Here is a 23,919-nt window from a genome sequence, read left to right on the forward strand (position 1 = left end):
CGTATTATAACGTGGTCCCACGTCACGTCAGAGTAATCTGGGTTTTATTGCATATAAATCAGAAAATTAATGTATTTTTATAGATTTGAAGAGACGTACAAATCTTAAAATTACATTTTCATTAACACAAAAATTGTCATTAATATTTTGAACTAAATAATTGTGGTATTTGGTAAGGGCCGCAAAATTTGAATATCCTACTGGCGGCAAATGTGTAAAAACGCCCCTGGAATGAATGATTGCCTCGCTTCATTTAATGCGTTTTCCATCATTTGCAATGGTTCTTCGACTAATTACTATTACTTTTCGTTTTTATTCGAATGAATAAAAATGCTTGAATAAGCGTTACTGTTATTTCGAATAAGAAAAAAACAGAAGCTATAAAAAGATTATGTTATGCAATAATTTCTATAACTCTGTATGTGTCACAATAGACAAGACAGAAATTGAAATAATCAACATGAATTAACAAAAATTCCCGTTTTAAATCATCATGATTCGTTTTCTTTGTACATTAAGAAAAATTTCCACTCCACTCAAGAAACAAGCGCTAAACAGGTTTGAAATATTCGCAAGAATTGAAGAATATTCCGTTTAATCAATCGTTTCAGGTTCTTATTTCAAAAAAAGATAGAGTTTTCAAATAAAGTATACTTTTCTGGAACAAAAATTACAAATGGATGTGCTTGTGAACCCTCTAAGGAGAAGAGCAATAAAAAACATAGGCTACGTCCAAGGATACTGTAAGACTGGCTATTCATTTTCCTGTATTTTTTCCAAGTTCTAAAAAATCTACATCAATTTCCTTGATAGGAAATGTTGGTCGATTCGCAAATCATTTCAAAAGGTTTTTATACTTTATACTTTCTTAAATAGGAAGGATCTGTGGTATTGTAATGAAAATAGTCAAATTTATTTACACTATTAAATCACAGGACCTATTCCTGCAATTATATTTATTTCCAGTCGTTCGTCCCTCACCGCTATATTGTACAGGGTGGGCAAAATTCGTTGTCTACTGAGGGGATCTCGAGAACTATAGCAGCTAGAAGAAAACAGACGAGACATTCTCGAGCTCTTTTTTCCTGACTAATCCAAAACTGAAAACAGATCCAGCCTAACGTTCATAGATTTTGAGTTATGAACGAAAATTGAGAAATTGTCATTTTTAATGAAGCTGAATAACTCGCTTATTTGAACTCGTATTCGAAATCTGTTGTTACATTCTACAGGCACTTTTTTGAGAGGAGTTCGAATATGATATCAATAAATTTTTTGATCCAGTCATTTTCGAGATACGACAGGGATTTCTGATTTTTCAAATGTAAACTATAGTTGAAAGTTCTTTCATCTTGCTGCAATTTTTTTGCTGATTTCAAAAATATATCATATGTCGCTATTCACATGAATATAACGTAAGAAAAAAAATTTTGTACTTTTTCAAGCTTTTCAATTCACTGTTGAATTTTCAGTAGGCTGGCGTAGCCATAGCGAACGTTGAAAATGCATTATGTTTCGTGAACTCCACATAATCCCATGTGAATTTAACCTGTAGTTGCGATAGGAATCACCGACTGACGAATAATTATTTCTTTTATATATCGATATCGAGATTGATATTCTTTCAAAGAGAGTAAAAGACTTTCGTCTGATTATTATTAAAGAAGAAAATTTATTCAATTATCGTTTTTCTATTTATGAAAGAAACTTTAAGAGACAGTAATATTATTATAAATAAAATACGATAGCTATCTATAATTATAATTTTTAAAGATGTAAGATGATGAAAAATAGGTACTTCTGTCAACGGTAGTGTTCGAATTGTGAACCATCGTAAGATAAGCACGCCAAACATCGCGAGAACAAACGATGACAAATTAATTATCGAAATATTTATTCAGCAATCCCTGATTTCAATCATAGAGGCTTAGGTTCACAAAATATAATGCATATTCAACGGTTGCTATGGTAACCCAGCCCACTTATAATTCAACAAAGCATCGAAAAGCAGGAAAAAGGATTGAATTTTTTTCTCGTGTAACATTCATGTGAATAGCGACATATGATACATTTTTGAAATCAGCAAAAAAATTGCAGTAAAATGAAAGAACTTTCAACCATAGTTTACATTTGAAAAATCAGAAATCCCTGTCGTATCTCGAAAATGACAGGATCAAAAAATTTAATAATATCATATTCGAATTCCTCATAAAAAAGTGCCTGTAGAATGTAACAACGGATTTCGAATACGAGTTCAAATAAGCGAGTTATTCAGCTTCATTGAAAATGACAATTTCTCAATTTTCGTTCATAACTCAAAATCTATGACCGTTAGGCTGGATCTGTTTTCAGATTTGGAATAGTAAGGAAAAAAGAGCTCGAGAATGTGTCATCCGTTTTCTTCTAGCTGCTATAGTTCTCGAGATCCCTTCAGTAGACATCGAATTTTGCCCACCCTGTACTGTACGTATTCTACTGTCTTTGTTTCGGCGCGTCTCATATTATATTCGTCGAGGCTCCTATTCTTGACTATTCCTTATTCCAGATCGCGTAACAATATTATATGGTACTAGACCAACATTTCCTATCATGAAACTTCTCAAGAAATCATTGAACAATGTTTCATTCCAGTAATAATTAACGAAAATTGAAGCATTTTCTCCAGATTCCTTTCTGTACGATCTTATTTTCCGACATGTCACGTGGTCTTTTAAGGAACGGAGAAAATTACTAATATTGGACGAAATCAGATTAGTTAGTTACCTGAAAATATTATTACAGATCATTTCTTGACACAGGATTTTATGATTTCCTTTACGTCCATTCAAATATATAAGTGTGAATACATATATTATACATTATGCGCAGACTATTCTCAGATTTAAACTAATAATATGTGTCACTAGGCCCAAATTTCCTATTCTTATTTTCTTATATATTTAACACAATAAAAACACGACATCTTTCGAACAAATATGGTCCGAGGGTTTTCAAAAAATCAATTTTGTGACTGGGACTTCAAAATAGAAGAGAGAGACAAGCTTGAAAATTTTAAAGGTTTTCCAAAACATGTCGTAATAATTAGCGATTAATATAGCGATTGATTTTTGTGACTAAAGTTTTCTATTGTTTTCGAAATTATTACCTATAGTATTGATGAATAATTTTTTCAGAGATGAATTCTTCGACTTGAACTGCAAAACTGCTGTAGTTATTGGTGGTGCAGATGGCATCGGATACGCTGCTGCACACGAAATACTATCAAACAAAGCAAAGGTAGTAGGTATTTTTGGAAAAAATATATGCAAAGGGATGGAAGCGTGTCACGCGTTGAATTGTAGGTTTGGAAAAAGGAGGGCAGTATTTTTCAAAGTTGATGTCACCAGTAAAACCGATATCGATTGTAAGTTCTCAGAGCTCTTATTCTTTCTTATTTTTCTTAGAACTACTCAAGAATACTAAAAGACAATACATTTTCAGGCGCTATATGCAAATTATCTGATGAATTTGGTGTGATAGAAGCTTTTGTGAACTCGTTCGGTATTTGCGATGGAAAAAATTGGGAATATGAACTGAATACAAACCTGGTAAGCGATTTTTTTGTTTATAAACGTCATAACAAAGAAGTTTCTGCAGTTTTTACAAAAAAACTGAGGGTGCGTTCTATGAATGTCTTTGGACCATAATATAATCAGGACGGATATTAACTATTATCATTATTATTTCCTTTTCCAGATTGGCATGGCAAGAAGTACCATTGCAGCACATAATTATCTATCTTGCACGAAAAAGGGCGGTGTTATAGTGAACACTGCAGGCATATTCGGTATGGTAGCATCAGCGGGATGCCCGACAACTTGTGCTGCCCAGCATGGTGTTATTGGTTTGTCAAAAAGTTTCGGTAAAGAAACTCTGTTCAAGCACACTAAGGTGAGGGTGATAACACTTTGTCCTGGAATGACAGAAACGAAATTATTCAAAGATGCAAATAAGCGTGCCTTGACCACTTTCATGGGAAAATGTCTACAAGAGGAAATTGAGTCGATGAAGAAACAAAGGCCTGAAGTCTGTGGAAGCGCCATTGTATGGTTGATACGTCACGGTGTTTCTGGATCTTTATGGATGATTAAAGATTGTAATTTGTATAAAATCAACTGTGAAGTACTCAATTTTACTGAATTGTACAATCAATTTCCAGCATAATATAATTGTTGAAGAAAGAGTCGGTTGTTGGTTGATTATTTTTCTGCTTTAGCTGTTGCTGTTTCCGGAAAGTTGAAATAAATAAGAGATGCGTAAATTTCCTCTATACCATTTATTTTCGAAAACCCGTCACAATATTTTCCTTGAAAATTCGTATTCCTCAATAACATTCTATGCCTAAGTCACGCTCAAGTGAAGCACACACTATACAGTTTTTCTACAGTTCTTTTCTGGAATCTGATCCACCACCAGAATTGATCAAACCAAGCCCAAATAGATGTTTAGTTCGCTTTATTTCTGGTCCACAGGTCCATTTTCATGAGTTGGAAATCAAACGTAAAACAAAACCTGTGCGTTTATAAAAGTGATGACGATGAGGTGTAACTAATCTTGACGGTCACGCCATCTGGCCAATCTTTAATAGGGAATATAAATTGATAGAAGTGTAAAATAGGCTTCAGCCCGCTAAGGCACCGTTTATGTTTTGAAATAACTTCTCAACCTACCTAAAGCTACATTCACAATCAATTCACGGGCCGAAGTGCACTTCGGCACGGAAGCTTAGCAGATGGCGTTCTCTGTTACCATTCACAATGAAATTCAAGACAAAATTTCTTGCAAGTTGCAAACTACCACTTCGGCAAGGAATTTCGTGCCGGCTATGGATGATGCTGATGCTTATGTTTTGATCAGTTACATTTTTGATTCATTTGAGTATTCGGTTCCAAGATTATTGCGAATGGTAAATTTCGTGCCGAAGTGCACTTCGGCCCGCGAATTGATTGTGAATGCAGCTTAAAGGATCGGATTGATATGTTATATATTAGCTGTATTCGGGTTCGGCTTTTGGACGGTCCGAGGATGGTTCTAGAACTGCGCAGAGGATTTAATACTAGGGCGCAAGAGTTTTGCGCAGTCCTAGAACAATTCTCGGACTGTCAGAAAGCCGAACCCGAATACGACTATTGTGAGCTATGGAGGGTTCCCATATTTACACCTTGCCATAAACACTTTTCCTATTTTCACATCAGAGACAAGAGCCTTTCTCTATGTTTCACATCCCAAAATTCATTTTCATTGAAACTGGACTGTTTTTGGCAAAAACTTTTTATGGTGTTCTGTGGTTTTTGTCATAGAGCACAAAAATGTACAATATTTTTTCTATGGGCATGTAAACATTACACTCTATGATTTAACCAAAGAGGATTTTTGATTTTTGATTTAACCTCAAATTTCAGTAAGTAAGGTGAAAAAATATTACATTTTTGGGGTGAAACTGGTGAACTATCAATATAAATCATTGATTCTGTATTCCAAGCAAGTAAGTTAATTGGAAATCTGTTATTATCATGTAAATGTTTACTTTTTGATTGCCTTCCCTTGTTCATTCATATATTATTTTCAGAATGGATTTCGTCATTGATACTGGATTGACTTCGGATACAGAGGAAGATGAACAACCCACAAAACCAACTCCGAAAAAAAGGATATTACCACTACTGCAAAATAGCAGAAAAACGGAAATCGATAAACTCCTCGCAAAATCAGAAATATTAAATACTAATTTGGAAGAACAGACATTTTCCATCGATCCTCCATTATCAAAGAGAAAGTTGAAGAAGTTACGAAAAGAAGAGAAAGAGAAAACTAAAGGAGATAAATGGTTTGGTTTACCTGCGACTGAATTAACTGAAGAAGTCAAAAGGGACTTAGAATTGTTGCAAATGCGTTCTGTGCTAGATCCCAAGCATTTCTATAAAAAAAATCACATGAAAGTACTTCCTAAGTACTTCCAGGTTGGGAAAGTAGAAGATACACCTCTAGATTTCTATAATAATCGGTTGACCAAAAAAGATAGGAAAAAAACCCTTGTTGAAGAATTGATGTCAGATGCGGAATTTCATCAATATAATAAGAGTAGATACGCAGAAATTCTCAAAGAGAAGAAAAAAACAGATTATAGAGTATGGAAACAAGCAAAGAGGTTTGACAAGAAGAAGAAATAATAATTGCTTAATATATAAGGTGAGAAATCTGGATATATATATTCTACCTTTTATTTAGGAGATCAAACATTTCCTAATATGCCACTTTGTATAACAATTGTGAGTGTAAATAGATTTCAAAACAGCTGATAACTGAAGACAAAATATATTGGAACGTGAATCAAGAAAAAATTAAAACACATGAGTATAAAGTTTGGTTTTATTTTTTAATAGTAGGTACACTAAGTAAAATAATACCTTAGACTACATATACATAAAATAGATATTAGACATAGAAAAAACACCATAAAACATACATTCAATTAAATTCATTATCAAGCAGGGTAGGCTGTGGAACTTTGAAGGCTATTATTGTATCTGCATTTGAGCAGAACACTTAGTTTCTACCCTTATTTCTGGTTATCTTTCAAATCTGATAAAAGTGTCAAGTTAGCGTTTTGGATGCAAGAATCTACTGAGATTTTTTCTTAAAAATTAAGTTAGTGGAAACAGATATCAGAGTCTTTCTCGGTTAGATATCATATTCCTCAGCAAGACTTTGGTTGAATTGCAGAGCTACCAGTAAATAAGTGATGACATTTCCCAGTATCTGGAAAATAAATCATAAAACAAATTGGTAAATGATCACTACTAAAAATTATTAGGCAAGCAAAAGCTTGTTAACAAGTTGAAATAATATCATATCGGAATATAACAGGGTCTATATAAATTATTATAACATCGCAGTGGGCTTTGAATTATTCATTGCTGCTCAATACTAATTCTAATCATTGCATCCTCAAATCTTAAAATTTAAATTTCGTGAACCTGCTGTTTCTAAAACCCTCCAAATTATTGAAGCCTAAAAAATGATCAAAGCCCACTGCGATGTTACTAAAGGTCTAAAGGATTATCAAGAGTAAAGTATTTGGAGAAATTGGGGATAAGTTTCAAGATACATTATTTAGGAGTACTACAATATTGTCTTTGACTGTATGTGTCAGAGTATCAGGTCTCTCCTCTTCTCTCATTCAGTTACTAATGTCTAAGATTGTAATTTCGATACTTTTCATCATTCCATATGGAGCATTGCAAAAAGGAAAAATTCTCTCCTACTTACTGGAGCGAGTAGCCAGGGTCCAACTCTAACAATGCCTCCAGCTGATAAGTAGCCTTTACTCTCAAACCATTGGAGCATCAAAGACTGTACCTTAAATGCGTAATTCAGAAAAAAATTAAGTTCAATAAGCAAATACCACTCAGGTATCATCAACTTTTTTCTGAATTTGATAAATTCTAAATCATTAACATATATCTTTATTGAGTTCAATGCTGGTAGCATTCGACAAAATCGCATACTACTCTTATCGATACACAGATGCTACTAGATATCAAGAAAATAGCATGCTTTCCTGCTATACTTTTAAGCTTGTGTAGCAGTACCTCTATGAATGAAGGAGCATTCACCCAATGGGCATGTGTCTAGAGCGGCCAAATTTTATAGTTTTTTTTTTAATTTGGAAAAATGCAAGATGTTCTGATTATTTGTTTCATCCACTTCTGCATTACCGTTTTGGTATTTCATACTAGAGATAGCATATTAAGCATGCATATTCTCTTTTTAGGATTGCTCATATCAGTTTTCGATGTGGGGAGAAGGGAGAGGGCGGCAGCAAAGATTAGTGCTAACTCACTCAGCTTATCTTTGGTCCTTAAGCGGTCAAATGTAAAATTTAGGACTGCCCAACAACACCGAAAATACAAGGTTATCTCGGTGTTGTCATGTCTGCATTCCTTATGGAGGTCCAACGACGACACACACCTTCTTTTCGTCGAATTTTCTTCCAGACCGAGTTACCCAAAAGTTTGTTGCGCTCGTTATTAATTGACGCAGTTCCAAGAGAAAACATTATGTGCAGATACTCGAAAGAAGTTAACCCTTAATACAATAAATATATACTAACTGACCTGTTGCTGTATTCCATTAGGAAGGTTTACTATCCGCGAATTCCTTAAAACTTCCAAGGGTTGTCGTGACTGAAATAAAATATATACAGGGTGAGTCTTTGAATCGTACCAATAGTTCAAAGAAGATTCTTGAGATCAAAAGAAACACTTTTTTGCTATGTCATTTTTTTTCCGAATCGGCTCGGTTTAAAATATACAGCCTGTTGAAAAACCATAAAAAAAATTTATTTTCAGTTCTATCTCACAAACGGTTTTATCGAATGAAATGAATTTCGGAATATAGTTTTTCATTAATTTGATCAATCTTTTTCGAACACAAGATATCTCCCACGTCTTCCAGTTTTCTTATGACCATTACATACCATAAAAATACCAAAAATCAATGAACTCAACTCTTGAAACTAAGTTTAACGCTATCTAATGAATATTTGAACGTTTTGTAAAATAAAAGTATTTTTTATATTTTCTCGTATAAAATGCGCCGTTTTCGAGCAATCTGATATTCAAAAATAAAAAATATCTGTGAAATTCGGAAAATTGGGTACCTACTTTGGCTGAATGCAACTCTGTTTTAAGGATCCACAGATGTGTAGTGTCATAGATTTAGCTCGTTATTCTGAAGGTAATTTTGTTTTTCCAGGAGTGACACAGCCCATTATGAAAACTTAAGATGGCTATATCTTTTTATCAGGGCCGAATCGGAAAAAATGTTATAGAAAAAGTGTTTCTTTTTTGACCTCAAGAATCTACTGTTATTAGTCAAAGACTCACCCCCTATATATACATTTGTTTTTCAATTCAAAGTCGTATGAATAATGGGTATTAGAGTACATACATTGGGAGTCATTTAAGTCGAAATAAATCCTTATAAAAAAACCCTATATACAGATACGAAAATTTTACGCGAAACATGGGTTGATGAGATATTCGCAGTTCCCACTCTAATGACAAGTGTAGTCAATATGAACATTCGATAACTAATCCGTTGATTTAAGTATACAGAGTATGCAGGTTGTCTCTGGAAGTATACTTAAATCAACGACTAATCACTTTCAATGAAATTATTCTTGCACTAGGCGATTGCATTACTACAGTCCTCTTCTGTGTCGTTCCCTATGTTCGGACTAGAATTTTCGCACTCTGTATATATTCATATATATGCGAAAAATATCAGCTGCGTAAATCAACTTACTGCTTTTAGAAGTAAATTACCCATAACCATATAACCGAACATTTTACCAGATTTACCAAATAATCCAATAACATAATGCAACCAATATATAATATATATGTAAGGTGTATCGTTCCAAAATAATTGAAGAACACAATTTTCAGTCTTAGGAACACTTTATTTACAATTTATTCACGCAGCAACGTTTCGAGAAAAATTCTTCTCTTCTTCAGGCTGAAATTACAAGAATGGTATGAACAAAATAGATCTAAATACCAGGACAATCCAGAAACTAAATTCAAGAACAGAGCAACAAAACAATGCAACTACAGTTTACGAACAACAACAGTGGAACAACAAAGACTAAGAACAATGACAAAAAACTATCAGAGGAAAAATCCACCAACTCACCTTATGAATAATGAATTAAAAATCGTCTGAAAAATTCAAACTCGTAAAATCATTCGAAAAAAGCAGGTTCATCTCGGGGTCTCAAATTAACGTGACGTACAGGTAGGTATGGACGCATTGATATGAATGAAACAAGAACATCGCACATACGCGGTCGGAATGCGTGCACTCGAGAAAAACTATTTATTTATTTCCTTTATCAAATTCGAATACGCAATACTGAGTGAACCAATATCAGATCTCGAGTTCACAGAATTGGGGTGTTTTCTTATAAGCAACATCTCTTTGAAACTACGCTTGAACCAATTGGTCTCCTTGGTTAGAATCTTCGCATTTTCAAAATCAAAAAGATGTCCCTCATTCTTAGCATGTTGGGAAAGTGCGGTTGCCTCAGATTGTCTTTTACAATCTAACTGATGTTGCCTCAATCTGGATCCGAAATATTGACACGTTTGTCCAACATAAATAGCATCACAATTCGAACAACCAACCCCATACACCAAACCGGATTGTCTCATTGGGGGATCAATATCTTTCAAACGGGAAAATAGGCTCTTAACAGTTTTTTTATAATATGATACCACAATAGTAGATGTTCCCTTCATCAATCTAATCAACATCTGACTCAATTTGGGAATGTAGACTAATTTGTAATATCTGAAAATCTCTTTATCGGAACCATTATCAGTCGAAGGTATACTAGTTGAGTATTTCGAACCATAAAAAATTTTATTAACTAAAGTTTTAGGATAACCATTTTGACATAAAATGGTCGCTTGCTGTTTAAAATTCTTCGGATGAAATGATGTATCAGACAAACTAAGAATCTTCTGTTTGATACCCCTGACGACAGCAATTTTTTGCGATGTTGAATGCAGAGAATTGAAATGCAATGTACGGTGGGATGCCATGGGTTTAGAATATAGGTCAGTTTTTATACCACCACTATCCCTTATCAACAATAGGTCCAAGAATGGAATTTTACCATCTATTTCCATCTCATGTGTGAACTGGAGATTCTCATGGAAGCTGTTGAAAATCCTCAATACCTCCTCTAATCTACTCATGGGCACCGACATAATTATATCATCAACGTAAACAAAGACAAACGGTATATGAAAGTTCAAAACAGACAGAACGAATGCGATCAAGTGATTCATAACTAATTCCGCCAAAATTGGTGAGGCTGGGTTGCCCATAGCTGTGCCCCTCACTTGTGCGTAAAATCTTTTATTATATTGAAAAAAGCTGTTATCAAAAATGAATTTAATAATATTCAACAACACATCAAGTGGAACATTAACACAGCTCTCATAAACAGCCCAGTTATCTTTTATTAATCGTTCTACTAAATCTTGTGGTATATTAGTGAATAGGGATTTTACATCCACACTTATGAGAACATAATCATCAGGTATATTAGTTATGCCATTAATCTTATTGATGAGGTCATATGAATTCCTGATGGAAAACGGAAACAAGTGCTTTATCCTACTCAACACTGTACACAAGAACTTCGAGATGTTATAAGTTGGTGAATTACAACAAGAAACCACCGGTCTAAGTGGATTTCCTGTCTTGTGTATTTTAACCAGGCCATAAATCTTCGGCGGAACGGAATTATATTTCCTCAGTCTCTTACCCTCAATCTCAGAAACCAACGAAAAATCTTCCAATTGTCTGATCAACTTATTAGACTTAACTTGAACTCCAATCGTTGGATCAGCCTTCAATTGCTTATAAGTTTCACTATCCGACAAAAGATCTAACAACTTACGATCATAATCGCTCTTATTAATCACCACAGTCTTATTTCCCTTATCCGAATTCACCACGTAAATATCGGGGTTGGCCTCAAGAAATGCTTTAGTTTTCCGAAACAAAAACAGAAGGTATTTATGGAATGGATCCAGAGAAGCACCGTTTGTTAATCTTTTATAAAAACCACAGGCCAAACCACAAAGCGATGCTCGCAAGCCATTCTTCATATCGACATCCAAATGATCTTGCCCAAGAATGAAGCCCTCAATATCAGACATCAAATCTAACCACGGAAAATCACTCTTACTATAAGGAATGGAAAACTTGGGGCCTAATGACAACATTTTTACAACAAAATCCGGGAGATATCTATCAGTTAGGTTAGTTAGCCAACTTGATTGAGTAGCTATTTGTGGAGTCACCGAGAGTTTGGTGAGTTGGTGAAACTTTCTCACATTACAATCTCTAATACGCTCAAATATCGACCTGAAATATCTATCTTGATGTTTACAAAAATTATTTACTATGTCTACAGAAACTGTATTACTAACACAATTTTTATGATATGAAATATTATCCTTCAGTTTTTTAATCTTCCAATTGACAATTTTAATCTCAAGATTAAGAATATCATGTCTCAGTTTACTTACTATTCTAGACACTCTACTGTAATAAGGATGTTTCTCTTGAAATAGGGAATAAACACACTTTACTTCGTTGACTATATGTTTGGGATATATACCACTCTTTCTGCACCTCAGTAAGAAAATTCTGTTGTTGATGGATCGTGCCAACCTTTTGTTATCCTTGGACCACTCCTTGAAATGAAGAACCATATTCATACCATATATCGTCATGATCTGATTGAAGAACCCCATGTCGAGGAATATATGACCAATATATAATATATATGTAAGGTGTATCGTTCCAAAATAATTGAAGAACACAATTTTCAGTCTTAGGAACACTTTATTTACAATTTATTCACGCAGCAACGTTTCGAGAAAAATTCTTCTCTTCTTCAGGCTGAAATTACAAGAATGGTATGAACAAAATAGATCTAAATACCAGGACAATCCAGAAACTAAATTCAAGAACAGAGCAACAAAACAATGCAACTACAGTTTACGAACAACAACAGTGGAACAACAAAGACTAAGAACAATGACAAAAAACTATCAGAGGAAAAATCCACCAACTCACCTTATGAATAATGAATTAAAAATCGTCTGAAAAATTCAAACTCGTAAAATCGAGTTTGAAAAATGAAGAAAGTGATCACGCCTAAACAGGGAGGCAATAAATGAAATAATGAGGATAAATTCAGATGCATACCACCCGACGATATGAATATCGACAAGTGTTACGATCTGAATTGAGCTAGCCAATTTGTCATCGTCAAGGCCCCCAATTGGAGTACGCTCCACCGAAGAAAAGCAGATGCTGACCATGGTTTCGGCCTCATTTGGCCTCATCAGAGCAACATAGCATTTTTCCACGGTGGAGAACGTTTGGAATTGATGGAACTTTATTCAATGTTGTTATGTTCTAGTGGGTATTATTTATTTACCCACAGCGCCATCCAACATGAAACGGTATCCGATTCAATCCCCCCCAGATAGAAACCAAGACGAAGACAATAGCATATGTCCCATATTTTCCCTAATTCAGTACGCCGGTTCGCCTTGCGAACGTCGGACGTGTGATGGGAAGTCTGAGACGCGCTCGGTTATCGACAGAGTACGATGCCGGCGATACAATAATGAAGAAAGTGATCACGCCTAAACAGGGAGGCAATAAATGAAATAATGAGGATAAATTCAGATGCATACCACCCGACGATATGAATATCGACAAGTGTTACGATCTGAATTGAGCTAGCCAATTTGTCATCGTCAAGGCCCCCAATTGGAGTACGCTCCACCGAAGAAAAGCAGATGCTGACCATGGTTTCGGCCTCATTTGGCCTCATCAGAGCAACATAGCATTTTTCCACGGTGGAGAACGTTTGGAATTGATGGAACTTTATTCAATGTTGTTATGTTCTAGTGGGTATTATTTATTTACCCACAGCGCCATCCAACATGAAACGGTATCCGATTCAATCCCCCCCAGATAGAAACCAAGACGAAGACAATAGCATATGTCCCATATTTTCCCTAATTCAGTACGCCGGTTCGCCTTGCGAACGTCGGACGTGTGATGGGAAGTCTGAGACGCGCTCGGTTATCGACAGAGTACGATGCCGGCGATACAATAATGAAGAAAGTGATCACGCCTAAACAGGGAGGCAATAAATGAAATAATGAGGATAAATTCAGATGCATACCACCCGACGATATGAATATCGACAAGTGTTACGATCTGAATTGAGCTAGCCAATTTGTCATCGTCAAGGCCCCCAATTGGAGTACGCTCCACCGAAGAAAAGCAGATGCTGACCATGGTTTCGGCCTCATTTGGCCTCATCAGAGCAACATAGCATTTTTCCACGGTGGAGAACGTTTGGAATTGATGGAACTTTATTCAATGTTGTTATGTTCTAGTGGGTATTATTTATTTACCCACAGCGCCATCCAACATGAAACGGTATCCGATTCAATCCCCCCCAGATAGAAACCAAGACGAAGACAATAGCATATGTCCCATATTTTCCCTAATTCAGTACGCCGGTTCGCCTTGCGAACGTCGGACGTGTGATGGGAAGTCTGAGACGCGCTCGGTTATCGACAGAGTACGATGCCGGCGATACAATAATGAAGAAAGTGATCACGCCTAAACAGGGAGGCAATAAATGAAATAATGAGGATAAATTCAGATGCATACCACCCGACGATATGAATATCGACAAGTGTTACGATCTGAATTGAGCTAGCCAATTTGTCATCGTCAAGGCCCCCAATTGGAGTACGCTCCACCGAAGAAAAGCAGATGCTGACCATGGTTTCGGCCTCATTTGGCCTCATCAGAGCAACATAGCATTTTTCCACGGTGGAGAACGTTTGGAATTGATGGAACTTTATTCAATGTTGTTATGTTCTAGTGGGTATTATTTATTTACCCACAGCGCCATCCAACATGAAACGGTATCCGATTCAATCCCCCCCAGATAGAAACCAAGACGAAGACAATAGCATATGTCCCATATTTTCCCTAATTCAGTACGCCGGTTCGCCTTGCGAACGTCGGACGTGTGATGGGAAGTCTGAGACGCGCTCGGTTATCGACAGAGTACGATGCCGGCGATACAATAATGAAGAAAGTGATCACGCCTAAACAGGGAGGCAATAAATGAAATAATGAGGATAAATTCAGATGCATACCACCCGACGATATGAATATCGACAAGTGTTACGATCTGAATTGAGCTAGCCAATTTGTCATCGTCAAGGCCCCCAATTGGAGTACGCTCCACCGAAGAAAAGCAGATGCTGACCATGGTTTCGGCCTCATTTGGCCTCATCAGAGCAACATAGCATTTTTCCACGGTGGAGAACGTTTGGAATTGATGGAACTTTATTCAATGTTGTTATGTTCTAGTGGGTATTATTTATTTACCCACAGCGCCATCCAACATGAAACGGTATCCGATTCAATCCCCCCCAGATAGAAACCAAGACGAAGACAATAGCATTTTTCGAATGATTTTACGAGTTTGAATTTTTCAGACGATTTTTAATTCATTATTCATAAGGTGAGTTGGTGGATTTTTCCTCTGATAGTTTTTTGTCATTGTTCTTAGTCTTTGTTGTTCCACTGTTGTTGTTCGTAAACTGTAGTTGCATTGTTTTGTTGCTCTGTTCTTGAATTTAGTTTCTGGATTGTCCTGGTATTTAGATCTATTTTGTTCATACCATTCTTGTAATTTCAGCCTGAAGAAGAGAAGAATTTTTCTCGAAACGTTGCTGCGTGAATAAATTGTAAATAAAGTGTTCCTAAGACTGAAAATTGTGTTCTTCAATTATTTTGGAACGATACACCTTACATATATATTATATATTGGTCATATATTCCTCGACATGGGGTTCTTCAATCAGATCATGACGATATATGGTATGAATATGGTTCTTCATTTCAAGGAGTGGTCCAAGGATAACAAAAGGTTGGCACGATCCATCAACAACAGAATTTTCTTACTGAGGTGCAGAAAGAGTGGTATATATCCCAAACATATAGTCAACGAAGTAAAGTGTGTTTATTCCCTATTTCAAGAGAAACATCCTTATTACAGTAGAGTGTCTAGAATAGTAAGTAAACTGAGACATGATATTCTTAATCTTGAGATTAAAATTGTCAATTGGAAGATTAAAAAACTGAAGGATAATATTTCATATCATAAAAAATTGTGTTAGTAATACAGTTTCTGTAGACATAGTAAATAATTTTTGTAAACATCAAGATAGATATTTCAGGTCGATATTTGAGCGTATTAGAGATTGTAATGTGAGAAAGTTTCACCAACTCACCAAACTCTCGGTGACTCCACAAATAGCTACTCAATCAAGTTGGCTAACTAACCTAACTGATAGATATCTCCCGGATTTTGTTGTAAAAATGTTGTCATTAGGCCCCAAGTTTTCCATTCCTTATAGTAAGAGTGATTTTCCGTGGTTAGATTTGATGTCTGATATTGAGGGCTTCATTCTTGGGCAAGATCATTTGGATGTCGATATGAAGAATGGCTTGCGAGCATCGCTTTGTGGTTTGGCCTGTGGTTTTTATAAAAGATTAACAAACGGTGCTTCTCTGGATCCATTCCATAAATACCTTCTGTTTTTGTTTCGGAAAACTAAAGCATTTCTTGAGGCCAACCCCGATATTTACGTGGTGAATTCGGATAAGGGAAATAAGACTGTGGTGATTAATAAGAGCGATTATGATCGTAAGTTGTTAGATCTTTTGTCGGATAGTGAAACTTATAAGCAATTGAAGGCTGATCCAACGATTGGAGTTCAAGTTAAGTCTAATAAGTTGATCAGACAATTGGAAGATTTTTCGTTGGTTTCTGAGATTGAGGGTAAGAGACTGAGGAAATATAATTCCGTTCCGCCGAAGATTTATGGCCTGGTTAAAATACACAAGACAGGAAATCCACTTAGACCGGTGGTTTCTTGTTGTAATTCACCAACTTATAACATCTCGAAGTTCTTGTGTACAGTGTTGAGTAGGATAAAGCACTTGTTTCCGTTTTCCATCAGGAATTCATATGACCTCATCAATAAGATTAATGGCATAACTAATATACCTGATGATTATGTTCTCATAAGTGTGGATGTAAAATCCCTATTCACTAATATACCACAAGATTTAGTAGAACGATTAATAAAAGATAACTGGGCTGTTTATGAGAGCTGTGTTAATGTTCCACTTGATGTGTTGTTGAATATTATTAAATTCATTTTTGATAACAGCTTTTTTCAATATAATAAAAGATTTTACGCACAAGTGAGGGGCACAGCTATGGGCAACCCAGCCTCACCAATTTTGGCGGAATTAGTTATGAATCACTTGATCGCATTCGTTCTGTCTGTTTTGAACTTTCATATACCGTTTGTCTTTGTTTACGTTGATGATATAATTATGTCGGTGCCCATGAGTAGATTAGAGGAGGTATTGAGGATTTTCAACAGCTTCCATGAGAATCTCCAGTTCACACATGAGATGGAAATAGATGGTAAAATTCCATTCTTGGACCTATTGTTGATAAGGGATAGTGGTGGTATAAAAACTGACCTATATTCTAAACCCATGGCATCCCACCGTACATTGCATTTCAATTCTCTGCATTCAACATCGCAAAAAATTGCTGTCGTCAGGGGTATCAAACAGAAGATTCTTAGTTTGTCTGATACATCATTTCATCCGAAGAATTTTAAACAGCAAGCGACCATTTTATGTCAAAATGGTTATCCTAAAACTTTAGTTAATAAAATTTTTTATGGTTCGAAATACTCAACTAGTATACCTTCGACTGATAATGGTTCCGATAAAGAGATTTTCAGATATTACAAATTAGTCTACATTCCCAAATTGAGTCAGATGTTGATTAGATTGATGAAGGGAACATCTACTATTGTGGTATCATATTATAAAAAAACTGTTAAGAGCCTATTTTCCCGTTTGAAAGATATTGATCCCCCAATGAGACAATCCGGTTTGGTGTATGGGGTTGGTTGTTCGAATTGTGATGCTATTTATGTTGGACAAACGTGTCAATATTTCGGATCCAGATTGAGGCAACATCAGTTAGATTGTAAAAGACAATCTGAGGCAACCGCACTTTCCCAACATGCTAAGAATGAGGGACATCTTTTTGATTTTGAAAATGCGAAGATTCTAACCAAGGAGACCAATTGGTTCAAGCGTAGTTTCAAAGAGATGTTGCTTATAAGAAAACACCCCAATTCTGTGAACTCGAGATCTGATATTGGTTCACTCAGTATTGCGTATTCGAATTTGATAAAGGAAATAAATAAATAGTTTTTCTCGAGTGCACGCATTCCGACCGCGTATGTGCGATGTTCTTGTTTCATTCATATCAATGCGTCCATACCTACCTGTACGTCACGTTAATTTGAGACCCCGAGATGAACCTGCTTTTTTCGAATGATTTTACGAGTTTGAATTTTTCAGACGATTTTTAATTCATTATTCATAAGGTGAGTTGGTGGATTTTTCCTCTGATAGTTTTTTGTCATTGTTCTTAGTCTTTGTTGTTCCACTGTTGTTGTTCGTAAACTGTAGTTGCATTGTTTTGTTGCTCTGTTCTTGAATTTAGTTTCTGGATTGTCCTGGTATTTAGATCTATTTTGTTCATACCATTCTTGTAATTTCAGCCTGAAGAAGAGAAGAATTTTTCTCGAAACGTTGCTGCGTGAATAAATTGTAAATAAAGTGTTCCTAAGACTGAAAATTGTGTTCTTCTTCATAATGCAACCTTTCGTTTGTATTGATGTTAATCCCATTATCGGATGCCGTGGAAAAACGATACAAATAATACATGGTTGAGTATAGACTGGAGGTTACTGCTACAAGTATTGATAGACCCACAGTAGTATTGACTTCGTCAACTGTAGTTGTAAGGCGTTGATAAAATGTTTCAAGCTGATTGAGCTAAAATAGGTATCTCATTTTATTATGGTGGAAAATGTAAATCAAAGTATGCATTTATAAATCAAAGTATGATTAAATGAAATCGCAGAGGAACAACACCGCAGTGTTGTGTCTGAACACAGAAACAATCATCTCATGACTCAATACATGAAATTCCAACGTTTCATATTCAGCAAACAAATCTGATTGCACTATAAATTTCCAAATCTTGAGGGGTGATATTTTACTCAACGATGCTATTTCGTAAGCTTTTCTGGATCCAACTGTGATATTTTTGAGATAATCCCATTACACATTAATAAGAAACCAAATTTGATATAACAATCAACAAATTAACGTTATGACACAAATATGGCCAACGCTTAGATGCCGCTACATTTGTTACTTCGGCCGAGAACATATCCGGTATTCGGCAAAATTATATTTCGTGGCATCTCTAGTATAAACTATATTTTATACCGAAAACAGTCTAATGTTCCGAAATCAATCATAATATTTGAATGTCAACGGTTTCATTACCTCATCACATCATTAGAACATGACGCTCTTGTGAAAATACTCTTCACAATGAAATATCAATCATCGATTCATTCACAACAAGAACACTCAATTCAGTATAGTGGCAAACGGCTCTCAGTCAGTGAAAAAACCCTTTTGTGAATGAGAGCTATTTTAATACATATAATGGCGGAACTTGTGAGTTGATTGAGTAGGCTCATATATTTATAGGCATATAATAATAGAGAATAAATATCAAAACTTACTTTAGGTATGTTTTCGCTTTTGGCTATGGTAAGTGCGATTGCATCGGTATACTTTATTAACGAATGATAGCTTTTTCCTCCGGATTGTATGTATAAATTTTCCATAGTTCTTGATGTCATTGTAGCCAAATATTTATATTTGAGTGTAATCAAAAAGCAGAATATGAAAACGATTATAACTTCAACTGATGTGTAGAAAAACATGCAACCTCTCACCATTACTAGAAACGGACTGTCTGCAAAGAAATACTTTCCATCACCACAATTAATGAATCAATTAACTCAAACATTGCTAATAATTATTAATTATTACGTATACTTGAACTTGAGCCATTGGGGCGAGAAATAATTTAAATAGGACTTAGCAGGGAAGGTTCAGCCATTATTTCTATATTGTCCTTCATTTTCGTCAAAAAACTCCGCACATACTTTTTATAATCACTCATCATTTTATGAAATTTCATACTAGGAAACCACAAATGAAATAGTCCTAAGGTGACATATAATTTTTTAGAGTTATTGGCTTTTTCATCACAAAAATTGAGAACATAATTCTAGATCAACTCTAAATTAATACATAAAATTCGGGTATTAATTTGTGAATCAACGGCAAAACTATAATATCACAAAACATTGGTCCGTATATCGGTGCTAATGGAGATACGGCATTTTCGAATATGCCGTACCTGGCTTCTATCACTGTTGGGGCAGCGACGAAAGACGAAATATAAATACCATTATAACAATTAATTAAGTATACCTATTCAAATTTTTGGCTACTTTCAATAATTCAGATTGATAAATATTGAATTCTTCCTCTTTATTGTTGGTTCAATACAATAGATACATTAAGGAAGCCAAACAGGCGTTTGTCAAACTTGAGTCCTACGGAAAACTCATCGACATTTCCTGATTCGCTGAATATACAGAGTGTCCCAATAATAAAATCAGACGATCAGAAGCGTATATCTGATTTTCTGTCAAACAATATACTGACCTGAGAAAGTCGAGTTATACAAATTCGAAGGCCCTCGAAATTAGGTGTCACTATAAATATCTCTATTCAAATTCTTGGGGATGTAGCGCCCTCTTGTTGAGACTTTTGAGTACCTCAAAATATGTAATATTGTCTAGGAATCCTTACAAACATCAATGAACGTACCACATTAAATTTCGCTAATCATTATAATATGAGAAATATCGCGGCGGTGGCTTTTTTCATTGGGACACCCTGTATATGTATAATAAAAAGTTATCAACCTACCTAATAAAGTAATCTTCGACTTCTTGCTCCTCAGTATGGCCACGTGTATGTGTGAAAGAATAAGAAAAGCAAAGCCTATTAGGCAAGTAATAACAACCATTTTCAAATATTTTTTGAACGTTCTTGTCTCCCCTACAGATCCTTGCATTTTTGACAGTACCCTCAAATTCTCACACATTCTTTTAGAAGCAAGAGTTCCCATGAACAAAGTAATTATAATCTCAAAATCTGTTACAAGGTAACCAAAAGTCATAACATACCTAAAATTTAAAAAAATTCAACATTATTTGTATTTACAAAGTTCGCACATATGACGCGCTCAAAAAAAAAATTGTCATCAAGTAGGCTATGGAATTTTGAAGGTTGATATTTTATTCTTGAATCTTGGATATACTGCTTGGATATAGCTTTCTTTTATAATTTCGTGATTTTCTTTAAAATTTCGTAATACCATCAAGTAAACGTTTCGGATACCACGGAGAGTCTGCTAGGAAATTCGTCTTTTGAAAGATTTTCATATCGAAAATCACGCTATAAAAGTTAATGCCGTTTATATGTTCAAAGTTCACATACTAAGAATTAATTCAGATACACAGCATCTGCTGATATATATAAGTAAATATAAATATGATATAAATATTTCTAACCGAATCAAACTAGCCACTCGCCATCATTGAAGGTGTCGACGGAAAGACCATTCAATCGAAAAAGATTGTAGATGCTGACCAATATGGGTCATATGTCTCGTTATTATTTGACCTTATCAGAGCAACACAACTATAACCTCGATGAAAAACGGCACACTACTGACGAATCCTAGCTACGCTAGCAAAGGCCTATTACATTTTTCACTTCTCGAATCAACTACGTTGCAAGAAAAATATTCAGAATTAAAAAAACTGAAAAGCGCTTCGTCAAAATGATAGTATTCTGTTGCACCAAAATATAAATTTATCAAATCAAATTTTAGATAAAATATATCCTAACTCAATGTAAAAAGTCGTTTGGTGCAATAGGCTCCAGGAGCTTGGAAGTATTAAAACATTCCCCACTTCCATCTGGTAGGTTTCAGTAGTAATTTTATCACTTGACTAAACTCCGATACCGCGAACATTGAAAAAATGAGAGAAAATTAAATATGAATTGTTGGGGTAATGTAGATACGTTACCTAATTATTATAGTTCCGTTTTAAACTGAATTTTATTTCGGTATTTGACGAAATTTGCTATTGCCACCAACGTAACAACTCGTCCAGAAATAACGACTGTACTCACCATTCTGATTTCAATTGATGCATAGGTCCCATGTAAAATCTCAACGAATAAATAATGAAAACAAAAACGAAATAAAATAGCTGGATTGAAAATGAATATGCAACCCAAAATGTTTTCGTCTCGAATCCACACGCAGTAACGTGGCCTTTTTTTTCCACCTCACTCACTGGTAAAATACCCATAAGTCTTGTCATGATCAATATACCTCCTAAAACTCCGCACAGACAAGGGTAGGAATTTTTTTTGTACTGTCTCGTCAGTTTCCTATAGAAAGATTTTATACGATTTCTTCTTAGGAAAGGGCCTCTTTGGATATTTTGAAAGTTGACTTTTCTAGTTAAATATCTTATTTTGGATTTTGGTACAGGCATCATAGTTGGGCCTGAAGAAATATCTATATCTGAATATTCATTAATATAGAAATATTAATACTCTCTGCGAAAATATTTTCTATGTAAAATATACAAAATTGTCTTTGGAGATCAATAACTTATGAGGAAAAAGGGTGATTGGAACAACATCGGGGGGTAAGTGCACCAAAATATCAATTATGTAATTGAACGAAGCACCAATTGATTAACTTATATCTTCATAATATCTATTTCTTCTAATAGTATTAATGGACAGGGGAATATAACAAAGGGGACTCCACTAATATTATCATCATTAAAATACCACTATAACAGACAATGGGAGAGCTAGCCTAAAAGCCACTAGAAGGATATAACGTAAGCAATTTCTACAGGGTGCATCTTCATGATGCTTTCCCCTTATAGACGAACGATAGTAGCACGATTGTAAAAATTCGTAGTATTCTACACATATATTCAATAGAAAAAAATTAACTTGTAATAAGCCCGCAGATACGCTTTTTCAGGTTGTGGCTCGGGCCTGCGTCCCTCGCGAAAAAAAAATTAGGTATTTTTTCCATCCCAACCTGTGGGCTCCACCTCAAAAATTTACGCCTTCCATCTCCGATAAAAAAAATTAGATATTTTTCCATCCTAAATTCGAAAGAACGGAACCTACAATAGCTCTTTCCTGGGCCGAGAAATAGCCTTCTCCTACCCTAAAAGGAGATTAAAAGAAATACGGACATGTAAGTATGAATGGGGGCCATCTGACGCCTCAGTTAATAAATCTAAGAAATCATCACGTGATAAACGGTCACGCGTCTAAATAATCCGCCTTCACTCTGATAGTAAAAAACGAACGCCCCTGTATGATTCCTAATCGATGTAAAACATGCCGCTCTACAAGTGGTGTAAATTTTCTCTGATCATCGATCGTCACATAGGTGACACTTATGATTCGTCCCACAGGTGGCACTTGTGCTTCGTCTCACACATAGACTTAGACATGGACTGTGCCTTCACGCCCTTCACTGCCTTCCCTTTCTATCTATGCATGAAATACGGTCAAAAGAAGTGATAGAAAGAAACTGAACATCGGCATGCTGGTTGTCTTTTTCTAGAATTTTCATTAGTCCGCACTCACCTCTATGTAAACCATTGAACTCTAAAAGAACTTTTAGAAGAAGAGTTCTTTTAGAGTTCAATGATGTAAACACAAAAGAGACAGGTAATGGCCCGACGATCATTTCTCTCTTTTTATAAAATAGCCAATTTCATGCTGGCATTGCTAAGTCCATGTCTCTATATGTCTATGGTCCCACATATAGAGGGTAGTACCAAAGAGGAATCCTTGGTAGTACCCCCAAGTGACTCGAGTATTTCCGATCTCCCATTACGTTTCCTTTCCATATCTTCTTGGTTCTACTCATCAACCCTAAAGAGACAATATGATGAACTACTGAATAAAGTACATGATTTTTACTAACATGAGTTATTCAACACGTGTTTCGCCATCACATTAGCATCTTCAGGTGGGTTAAGATGAACGGAATTCATCATAAATTCAATTATAGATTATTATCAAGTCATCGGCCACGTCAATTCAATATTTGAAGAAAACAGACAACATGTCCAATATATACTTACCATT

At 35.3% G+C, this 23,919-nt stretch overlaps 5 protein-coding genes across 7 annotated transcripts; 3 read left to right on the top strand and 2 right to left on the bottom strand.

The window, feature by feature from the left end:
- Window positions 1-411: 411 nt before the first annotated feature.
- Window positions 412-4,222, top strand: LOC123316779 (alcohol dehydrogenase 2-like). 2 transcript variants are annotated; one of them, XM_044903002.1, is made up of 5 exons: window positions 412-558; window positions 612-743; window positions 3,174-3,403; window positions 3,481-3,587; window positions 3,736-4,222. In XM_044903002.1, the coding sequence occupies exons 1-5, from the start codon at window positions 494-496 to the stop codon at window positions 4,201-4,203; spliced, it is 1,002 nt and encodes a 333-aa protein (XP_044758937.1). In that variant the 5' UTR covers window positions 412-493; the 3' UTR covers window positions 4,204-4,222. The 2 variants fall into 2 exon arrangements, with proteins under 2 accessions (XP_044758937.1, XP_044758946.1); XM_044903011.1 differs by lacking the exon at window positions 412-558 and having other exon boundaries at window positions 3,174-3,276; window positions 3,342-3,403.
- Window positions 4,223-5,399: 1,177 nt separating this feature from the next.
- On the top strand, window positions 5,400-6,400 carry LOC123308231 (deoxynucleotidyltransferase terminal-interacting protein 2). Of its 2 annotated transcripts, none has more exons than XM_044890814.1 (2): window positions 5,400-5,524; window positions 5,609-6,400. In XM_044890814.1, the coding sequence occupies exon 2, from the start codon at window positions 5,610-5,612 to the stop codon at window positions 6,207-6,209; it is 600 nt and encodes a 199-aa protein (XP_044746749.1). In that variant the 5' UTR covers window positions 5,400-5,524; window position 5,609; the 3' UTR covers window positions 6,210-6,400. The 2 variants fall into 2 exon arrangements, with proteins under 2 accessions (XP_044746749.1, XP_044746757.1); XM_044890822.1 differs by having other exon boundaries at window positions 5,421-5,554.
- LOC123308215 lies at window positions 6,391-22,727 on the bottom strand. Its single transcript, XM_044890792.1, has 8 exons — window positions 21,916-22,727; window positions 20,641-20,900; window positions 19,377-19,612; window positions 18,437-18,612; window positions 9,349-9,430; window positions 8,157-8,225; window positions 7,309-7,398; window positions 6,391-6,798 (listed from the first exon to the last, which is right to left on the bottom strand). Exons 1-8 carry the CDS (start codon window positions 22,287-22,289, stop codon window positions 6,721-6,723), a joined length of 1,365 nt encoding a protein of 454 aa, XP_044746727.1. The 5' UTR covers window positions 22,290-22,727; the 3' UTR covers window positions 6,391-6,720.
- Window positions 9,485-12,139, bottom strand: LOC123308190. Its single transcript, XM_044890765.1, has 2 exons — window positions 9,739-12,139; window positions 9,485-9,561 (listed from the first exon to the last, which is right to left on the bottom strand). Exon 1 carries the CDS (start codon window positions 11,841-11,843, stop codon window positions 9,918-9,920), a length of 1,926 nt encoding a protein of 641 aa, XP_044746700.1. The 5' UTR covers window positions 11,844-12,139; the 3' UTR covers window positions 9,485-9,561; window positions 9,739-9,917.
- Window positions 15,844-18,412, top strand: LOC123308197. Its single transcript, XM_044890773.1, has 2 exons — window positions 15,844-18,158; window positions 18,336-18,412. Exon 1 carries the CDS (start codon window positions 16,054-16,056, stop codon window positions 17,977-17,979), a length of 1,926 nt encoding a protein of 641 aa, XP_044746708.1. The 5' UTR covers window positions 15,844-16,053; the 3' UTR covers window positions 17,980-18,158; window positions 18,336-18,412.
- Window positions 22,728-23,919: the final 1,192 nt, after the last annotated feature.

The sequence above is a fragment of the Coccinella septempunctata genome, chromosome 1 (assembly GCF_907165205.1).
Source record: "Coccinella septempunctata chromosome 1, icCocSept1.1, whole genome shotgun sequence".
NCBI lineage: Eukaryota > Metazoa > Arthropoda > Insecta > Coleoptera > Coccinellidae > Coccinella > Coccinella septempunctata.